The sequence below is a fragment of the Blennius ocellaris genome (assembly GCF_963422515.1).
Source record: "Blennius ocellaris genome assembly, contig: SCAFFOLD_207, whole genome shotgun sequence".
Classification (NCBI taxonomy): Eukaryota; Metazoa; Chordata; class Actinopteri; order Blenniiformes; family Blenniidae; genus Blennius; species Blennius ocellaris.
Genome location: NW_027662159.1, coordinates 12,501 through 22,500, shown reverse-complemented (window position 1 = coordinate 22,500; position 10,000 = coordinate 12,501). Strand labels below are relative to the sequence as shown.

At 47.9% G+C, this 10,000-nt stretch overlaps 1 protein-coding gene across 1 annotated transcript in view; it reads right to left on the bottom strand.

Annotated features, from left to right (window-relative positions):
- Positions 1-10,000, bottom strand: part of LOC308148192 (protein unc-13 homolog A-like) — a gene marked incomplete at its 5' end in the record, with an annotated part of 37,030 nt that overhangs the window by 20,442 nt on the left and 6,588 nt on the right. The window contains 8 exon segments of the mRNA XM_080521637.1: positions 1,319-1,405; positions 1,408-1,537; positions 1,624-1,682; positions 1,685-1,697; positions 6,497-6,575; positions 6,834-6,877; positions 8,687-8,816; positions 8,934-10,000. The exon segment at positions 8,934-10,000 is cut by the window's right edge and continues 25 nt beyond it. Coding sequence (XP_080377763.1) covers positions 1,319-1,405; positions 1,408-1,537; positions 1,624-1,682; positions 1,685-1,697; positions 6,497-6,575; positions 6,834-6,877; positions 8,687-8,816; positions 8,934-10,000 — 1,609 coding nt within the window.

The window sequence follows — 10,000 nt, the reverse complement described above, 5'->3', positions numbered from 1 at the left end:
TGAGGACAGGGGACAATCACAGTGTGGACAGAGGACAATCACAGTGTGGACAGAGGACATTAACAATGGTGGACAGGGGACAATCACAGTGAGGACAGGGGACAATCACAGTGTGGACAGAGGACAATCACAGTGTGGACAGAGGACATTAACAATGTGGACAGGGGACAATCACAGTGAGGACAGAGGACAATCACAGTGTGGACAGGGGACAATCACAGTGTGACAGAGGACAATAACAATGTGGGACAGGGGACAATCACAGTGAGGACAGAGGACAATCACAGTGTGGACAGAGGACAATCACAGTGTGGACAGGGGACAATCACAGTGTGGACAGAGGACAATAACAATGTGGACAGGGGACAATCACCGTGTGGACAGGGGACAATCACAGTGTGGACAGGGGACAATCACAGTGTGGACAGAGGACAATAACAATGTGGACAGGGGACAATAACAATGTGGACAGGGGACAATCACAGTGTGGACAGGGACAATAACAATGTGGACAGGGGACAATCACCGAGTGGACAGGGGACAATCACAGTGTGGACAGAGGACAATAACAATGTGGACAGGGGACAATCACAGTGTGGACAGGGGACAATAACAATGTGGACAGGGGACAATCACCGAGTGGACAGGGGACAATCACAGTGTGGACAGAGGACAATCACAGTGTGACAGGGACAATCACAGTGTGGACAGAGGACAATAACAATGTGGACAGGGGACAATCACAGTGTGGACAAACAGCACGGCTCCATGTCTAATAAAACTGCATTGGATGTTTTTACACCTAAATAAGATTTGAATGAGTAACTGGAGGTGGAGCAGCAGGTGGAGGAGAGGTGAGGTGAGGTGGAGCAGCAGGTGGAGGAGAGGTGAGGTGAGGTGGAGCAGCAGGTGGAGGAGAGGTGAGGTGAGGTGAGGTGGAGCAGTAGGTGGAGGTGAGGAGAGGTGAGGAGAGGTGGAGCAGCAGGTGGAGGAGAGGTGAGGTGAGGTGGAGCAGCAGATGGAGGAGAGGTGGAGGTGAGGAGAGGTGAGGAGAGGTGGAGCAGCAGATGGAGGAGAGGTGAGGTGAGGTGAGGTGGAGCAGTAGGTGGAGGTGAGGAGAGGTGGAGCAGCAGATGGAGGAGAGGTGGAGGTGAGGAGAGGTGGAGCAGCAGGTGGAGGAGAGGTGAGGTGAGGTGAGGTGGAGCAGCAGATGGAGGAGAGGTGGAGGTGAGGTGAGGTGAGGAGAGGGTGGAGGTGAGGAGAGGTGGAGCAGTAGGTGGAGGTGAGGAGAGGTGGAGGAGAGGTGGAGGTCACTCACTCTGCAGACAGTCGGCGTTGAGCAGGTCCTGACACTTGTCGTGACATTTGACGCCGCACTCGGAGCAGCGCATGCCTTGCCGCGCGAGCCCCACAGCAGCCCCTCGCACTCGTAGCAGTAGGTGGGGGTGGTGGCCGTCCACACCTCGAAGTTGTGGGGGGTGGTGGAGGAGATGGGGTAGATGAGCGCCTGCAGGGTCTTTTTGTAGACGTGGCTCTTCTGCGGGGGGACGGGGACACAACAGGTGGGTGTTGAAGGCTGGGGGACGGGGACGGCGTCCCGAAGGGACGAGGGGACAGACTCACCAGCTCTCGTTGGCCCAGCGTGGTCGACGCCATGGCCGACGTGATGCCGGCCTTCCGGAGTTCTGGACCAGCGACTGGGGGTCAGAGGTCAACAAGGTCAGGCTCCAATACAACCTCCAGCAGGGAGGACCACCTGAAGACAGTCTTACCATCGCCTGGAGACCAGGAGGACACCAGGAGGAGAGCAGGAGGAGACGAGGTGGAGACGAGGAGGAGACGAGGAGGAGACCAGGAGGAGACGAGGAGGAGACGAGGAGGAGACGAGGAGGAGACGAGGAGGAGACCAGGAGGAGACCAGGAGGAGACGAGGTGGAGACGAGGAGGAGACGAGGAGGAGACGAGGAGGAGACGAGGTGGAGACGAGGTGGAGACGGGGAGGAGACGGGGAGGAGACGGGGAGGAGACGAGGAGGAGACGAGGAGGAGACGAGGTGGAGACGAGGAGGAGACGAGGAGGAGACGAGGTGGAGACGAGGAGGAGACGAGGAGGAGACGAGGAGGAGAATGGGGAGGAGACGAGGAGGAGACGAGGAGGAGACGAGGTGGAGACGAGGAGGAGACGAGGTGGAGACGAGGAGGAGACGGGAGGAGACGAGGAGGAGACGGGGAGGAGACGAGGAGGAGACGAGGAGGAGACGAGGAGGAGACGAGGTGGAGACGAGGAGGAGACGAGGAGGAGACGAGGTGGAGACGAGGAGGAGACGAGGCAGGAGACGAGGAGGAGACGGGGAGGAGACGAGGAGGAGACGAGGAGGAGACGAGGAGGAGACGAGGTGGAGACGAGGAGGGAGACGAGGTGGAGACGAGGAGGAGACGGGGAGAGACGAGGAGGAGACGGGGAGGAGACGAGGAGGAGACGAGGAGGAGACGAGGAGGAGACGAGGTGGAGACGAGGAGGAGACGAGGAGGAGACGAGGTGGAGACGAGGAGGAGACGAGGTGGAGACGAGGTGGAGACGAGGAGGAGACCAGGAGGAGACGAGGAGGAGACGAGGAGGAGACGAGGAGGAGACGAGGAGGAGACGAGGAGGAGACGATGGTGGAGACGAGGAGGAGACGAGGAGGAGACGAGGAGGAGACGAGGTGGAGACGAGGAGGAGACGAGGTGGAGACGAGGAGGAGACGAGGAGGAGACGAGGAGGAGACGAGGAGGAGACGAGGAGGAGACGAGGTGGAGACGAGGAGGAGACGAGGTGGAGACGAGGAGGAGACGAGGAGGAGACGAGAGAAGAAGAAGAAGAGGTATGAACGTATTTGAGGTACCTGAAGTGGAGGTCTGGTCTAATTGCTAGAACTCTAATAAGATCACAGTTGTACAAACAAGTTAATGAATCAACAACCAGGTTCATGTGTAAATTCACCTAAACTAGAATTCACCTACACACTAGAATTCATCTAAACACTAGAATCATCTAAACACTAGAATTCACCTAAACACTAGAATTCACCTAAACTAGAATTCACCTAAACTAGAATTCACCTAAACACTAGAATTCATCTAAACACTAGAATTCACCTAAACACTAGAATTCACCTAAACACTAGAATTCATCTAAACACTAGAATTCATCTAAACAAGAATTCACCTAAACTAGAATTCACCTAAACACTAGAATTCATCTAAACACTAGAATTCACCTAAACACTAGAATTCACCTAACTAGAATTCACCTAAACTAGAATTCACCTAAACTAGAATTCATCTAAACACTAGAATTCACCTAAACTAGAATTCACCTAAACACTAGAATTCACCTAAACTAGATTCACCTAAACTAGAATTCATCTAAACACTAGAATTCACCTAAACACTAGAATTCATCTAAACACTAGAATTCACCTAAACTAGAATTCACCTAAACTAGAATTCATCTAAACACTAGAATTCACCTAAACTAGAATTCACTCTAACACTAGAATTCATCTAAACACTAGAATTCATCTAAACACTAGATTCACCTAAACTAGAATTCATCTAAACACTAGAATTCACCTAAACACTAGAATTCACCTAAACACTAGAATTCACCTAAACACTAGAATTCACCTAAACTAGAATTCATCTAAACACTAGAATTCACCTAACTAGAATTCACCTAAACTAGAATTCATCTAAACACTAGAATTCACTAAACTAGAATTCATCTAAACACTAGAATTCATCTAAACACTAGAATTCATCTAAACACTAGAATTCATCTAAACACTAGAATTCACCTAAACTAGAATTCATCTAAACACTAGAATTCACCTAAACTAGAATTCATCTAAACACTAGAATTCACCTAAACACTAGAATTCACCTAAACACTAGAATTCATCTAAACACTAGAATTCACCTAAACTAGAATTCATCTAAACACTAGAATTCACCTAAACACTAGAATTCATCTAAACACTAGAATTCATCTAAACACTAGAATTCACCTAAACTAGAATTCATCTAAACACTAGAATTCACCTAAACACTAGAATTCACCTAAACACTAGAATTCACCTAACACTAGAATTCATCTAAACACTAGATTCACCTAAACTAGAATTCCACCTAAACTAGAATTCATCTAAACACTAGAATTCACCTAAACTAGAATCATCTAAACACTAGAATTCATCTAAACACTAGAATTCATCTAAACACTAGAATTCATCTAAACACTAGAATTCATCTAAACACTAGAATTCACCTAAACTAGAATTCACCTAAACACTAGAATTCACCTAAACACTAGAATTCATCTAAACCACTAGAATTCATCTAAACAGAATTCACCTAAACTAGAATTCACCTAAACACTAGAATTCATCTAAACACTAGAATTCACCTAAACACTAGAATTCACCTAAACTAGAATTCACCTAAACTAGAATTCACCTAAACTAGAATTCATCTAAACACTAGAATTCACCTAAACTAGAATTCACCTAAACACTAGAATTCACCTAAACTAAGAATTCACCTAAACTAGAATTCATCTAAACACTAGAATTCACCTAAACACTAGAATTCATCTAAACACTAGAATTCACCTAAACTAGAATTCACCTAAACTAGAATTCATCTAAACACTAGAATTCACCTAAACTAGAATTCATCTAAACACTAGAATCATCTAAACACTAGAATTCATCTAAACACTAGAATTCACCTAAACTAGAATTCATCTAAACACTAGAATTCACCTAAACACTAGAATTCACCTAAACACTAGAATTCACCTAAACACTAGAATTCACCTAAACTAGGAATTCATCTAAACACTAGAATTCACCTAAACTAGAATTCACCTAAACTAGAATTCATCTAAACACTAGAATTCACCTAAACTAGAATTCATCTAAACACTAGAATTCATCTAAACACTAGAATTCATCTAAACACTAGAATTCATCTAAACACTAGAATTCACCTAAACTAGAATTCATCTAAACACTAGAATTCACCTAAACTAGAATTCATCTAAACACTAGAATTCATCTAAACACTAGAATTCATCTAAACCTAGAATTCACCTAAACTAGAATTCATCTAAACACTAGAATTCACCTAAACACTAGAATTCACCTAAACACTAGAATTCACCTAAACACTAGAATTCATCTAAACACTAGAATTCACCTAAACTAGAATTCACCTAAACTAGAATTCATCTAAACCTAGAATTCACCTAAACTAGAATTCATCTAAACACTAGAATTCATCTAAACACTAGAATTCATCTAAACACTAGAATTCATCTAAACACTAGAATTCACCTAAACTAGATTCATCTAAACACTAGAATTCACCTAAACACTAGAATTCATCTAAACACTAGAATTCACCTAAACACTAGAATTCATCTAAACACTAGAATTCACCTAAACACTAGAATTCATCTAAACACTAGAATTCATCTAAACACTAGAATTCATCTAAACACTAGAATTCACCTAAACACTAGAATTCATCTAAACACTAGAATTCATCTAAACAAGAATTCACCTAAACACTAGAATTCACCTAAACACTAGAATTCATCTAAACACTAGAATTCATCTAAACAAGAATTCACCTAAACACTAGAATTCACCTAAACTAGAATTCACCTAAACACTAGAATTCACCTAAACACTAGAATTCACCTAAACACTAGAATTCATCTAAACACTAGAATTCATCTAAACAAGAATTCACCTAAACACTAGAATTCACCTAAACACTAGAATTCATCTAAACACTAGAATTCATCTAAACAAGAATTCACCTAAACACTAGAATTCACCTAAACTAGAATTCACCTAAACACTAGAATTCACCTAAACACTAGAATTCACCTAAACACTAGAATTCATCTAAACACTAGAATTCATCTAAACAAGAATTCACCTAAACACTAGAATTCACCTAAACACTAGAATTCACCTAAACACTAGAATTCACCTAAACACTAGAATTCATCTAAACACTAGAATTCACCTAAACTAGAATTCATCTAAACACTAGAATTCACCTAAACACTAGAATTCACCTAAACACTAGAATTCACCAGCTTCATGGCGTCTGGATGACATGAAATCACAATACATAAATAATAGAAATGTAACATTCCCTTCCTATTATGATCATTATCATTGTATAACAAGTACGACAAGACGTGAGCGAAGCAGCTTTCGTTCTTCATGACGTGCAGAGACGTTTCCTCAAACCTCAGCATGAGACTCATGAGACTATCTGGGTTTAAAGGTGGTTAGTTAAACTGGTTAGTTAGGTTAAACTGGACTGACCACAGACCCACAGGAGAGAAAACTCGACCTATTAAGGACATGACAAATAATAACAATAACCCTAACTCAGAATGTAAATCCGTCCAGGATTTGTCCAGGTGGTCTCACCAGGTCTCTGACGAGGGGGACGGCCTTCCTCTTCCTCAGGTCCGGCATGCTGTCGATGCTGTACAGAGCCCCGCCCATCCTGCAGGACACCACATGTGTTCTTATGAAACGTCATGCAGCTTCATTCAACTCAGTCAAGGACTTCTCAAGCACTTCTCAAGGACCTGCCAGACCAGGGGGGCTAACTTAGAGAGGTTTCTGGGCTTCAGGCCCCCAGGTTCTACCTCCACATGTAGAGACGGGACGTCTCTGTCCTCTGCTTGTCCTGAACCTGCAGGTAGGACCTAAACCCAGGTGGTCTGTGGTTCAGACAGACGGTCGGTCTCGGGACACTTACCCTCCTTTACCGAACCACAGAGAGGTGGACGTCTCTCCTCGGGCCTGAGGGGAGAGGACAGACAGGACGTTTTGGCCTTTGGACACTGAAATCAGCAGCTTGACGTCCGAGACTTTATTTCTGGAAGCAACTAGTTTTCCTTTCTGGCTGTTTGTCCCGAGTCTCCAGCTTTTACTGTTTACAGACCTTCAATTATGACATTCACTGTTTGTTTCCATCCTACTGCTCTCCTGACAGGATCGTGTGTGTGTGTGTGTGTGTGTGTGTGTGTGTGTGGTGTGTGTGTGCACTAGTGCATCTGCACTGATTTGTTTGCCTTTTGTATTTTTACAAATAAAACCTGATCCCATCTGTGTGAGCGGAGTTGTGATTGATAGTTTCTGACAGTTTAGAATCTCCCTAACTAACTAACTAACTAACTAACTAACTAACTAACTAACTAACTAACTAACTAACAGAACTGACAGCACATTATCAAAACTGAGATCAAAGTAATTCTGCAAAGCACAAAGCACTATCCTCAAACTATGATCAAATGGACTGAAAGCCAATCAGAAGTCAGTCCTGCTCGTTTACAACAGTCCTTCATGTTTGAGTTGTGATGTTTCAGGATCAACAGGTGAGTTTCAGGATCAACAGGTGAGTTCAGTGAGTGACTGGGGGGGGGGGGGGCCTGTCGTGCCGGGTTCAGGCTGTTCCTACCTGCCAGCATGCTCCAGTGGCGGCCGAGCAAAGTGCATGTGAGTGTCATTATGGTCATGACATGAAACTGGAAAGAAAACAAAGTGGGTCGGCACAAACAAACAAACAAACAAAGAAACAAAAAATAGAAAAAGAAAGACGACAAGGCAACAGAAGCCAAACGTATAAAAGAAACGCGACAAACATCAACATAAACATCAAAGCAAGTGATTAATTCCTGTACAACAGAATTCTGACGTGATGAACAGCAACTCAAGATGCAAATCAAATAGTCACAAGTAAATCATGCAGTTCTGCAAGACGGTTGTACGGTTGTACGATTGTACGGTTGTATGGTTGTATGGCTGTATGGTTGTATGGTTGTATGGTTGTATGGTTGTACGGTGCTGCATCCAACCAGTTTCATCTCCGGAAGACCGACAGGAATTCTACAGTCTGAAACACGGTAAGTCTGCTTTGTGACGTCTGCTTTGTGACGTTTGCTTTGTGACGTCTGCTTTGTGACGTCTGCTTCGAGACGTCTGCTTTGTGACGTCTGCTTTGTGACGTGTGCTTTGTGACGTGTGCTTTGTGACGTGTGCTTTGTGACGTGTGCTTTGTGACGTCTGCTTTGTGACGTCTGCTTTGTGACGTCTGCTTCGAGACGTCTGCTTTGTGACGTCTGCTTTGTGACGTCTGCTTTGTGACGTCTGCTTTGTGACGTCTGCTTCGAGACGTCTGCTTTGTGACGTCTGCTTTGTGACGTCTGCTTCGTGACGTCTGCTTCGTGACGTCTGCTTCGTGACGTCTGCTTTGTGACGTCTGCTTTGTGACGTCTGCTTTGTGACGTCTGCTTTGTGACGTCTGCTTTGTGACGTGTGGCATGAGGAAGAACAACCGACACTAAGAATAGAAGTCAGGAAGTCACTGGATGTTCTCTGGCTCTGCACATTAATAATGTAGAAACTCTGGAGTCTGTTGAGCTCAGCTGAATGTTTCAGATGGTGGAGTGGAGCTGAGTCAGGTCTGTGGCTGGATGGTGGTGTGTGGAGCTGGAGCAGCGGGGCGGAGGTGGAGACGGTTGTTACAGAGGTGGAGACGGTTGTTACAGAGGTGGAGACGGTCCTTACAGAGGTGGAGACGGTCCTTACAGAGGTGGAGACGGTCCTTACCTCCCGGAGCTGCTCCAGCACGCGGCTGTAGAGCCGCAGCCAGTTCTCCTTGGCCCGGACTGCTGGATCCACCGGCTCCTTCGGCTCCTTCGGCTCCTTCGGCTCCTTCGGCTCCTCGGCGGCTGGACGACTAAAATCAAAAGTCATATTTTGAGTCTTCAGCTCAGCAGCTGTGACTCACTGGGTCTTTTCTTAGTGTTTGTGGTTGAGCGACTTCGTCCATCTTGTTCTTCGTGTTCCAACTCACCTCTCAGGCAGAAGCTCCGTTTCCTCCGCCGACGTCGGCGGCCGGTCCTCCTCCTGCTCCTCCTGCTCCTCCTGCTGCTCCTCCTGCTGCTGCTGCTGCTCCTCCTGCTGCTCCTTGGCTCGCTTCTCCTCACGCAGAGCAGGAGGCGTCTTGGCCTCCTCCCCCGGCAGCAGGTCCTCCTCCGGCCACGGCTCGTCCTCCAGCGGGGGGGCCGCCTGGTCCTCGGGGGGGGGCTGCGGGGGGGGCTCCCCCAGGTGGGATGGAGGTGATGTGGAGGGGGTCTGCTGGGAGGAAGGGCCCACGGCGGGGGGCTGGGGTGCAGAGTTAGCCAGGGTGGCCGGGTGGGAAGGGGGGACGGAGTGAGCTGCAGCAGACTGCTGCGGGGCGGCTGGGGCGGGGGGGTGGGGGTGCGGGTGGGGGTGGGCGGGGACAGAAGACAGGAAGGTGGAGGCCAGGCCGCTGACCGCCGCCGTTAACGGTTTGGCCATGGAGAAGAAGGAGGAGGCGGCCGGAGCCGATTGAGGCTGAGTCTGGGGGGGCTGTTTGAGTGGGGGGGCCGGCTGTTGCCCGGCGGGGGGCGGTGCCGTGCCTGGTGGGTGGGCCTGGTTGAGGGTCTGGTTGGGGGGCTGCTGCTGGTGGAGGGAGGGCTGCTTCTCCAGGGGAGGCCTGGAGCCCGGCACGGTGAGCGTGGAGGGTGGGGGCGAGGTCGGGGTGGGGGTGAACGGGGGCTCCAGGTCCTCACTGAGGGGCCCGTCCAGATTGTACAGATCCTCGTCGTCATACATCATCTCCTCATCCTCGTACAGGCCTTCCTCCTCGCCCTCGTACAGCCCCCCGTCCTCCTCCTCGTACAGCGCCGCCTCCTCCCCGCCATCTTTGCTGTACCCCCCCTCGTCGCTGTACCCCCCCTGCGTCTCGTCCGGGTCCCAGTCCGGGGAACCTTTGCTGTAGCTGACGGAGGAGTGGCAGGAGTGGTAGGAGTCGTTCTCGTCGTAGGGGTCCCGCTCCCCGTACTCCCCCCCATAGTCTTCCTCACTCAGCTGGCTGCTGCACCGGCTGAGCTCTGC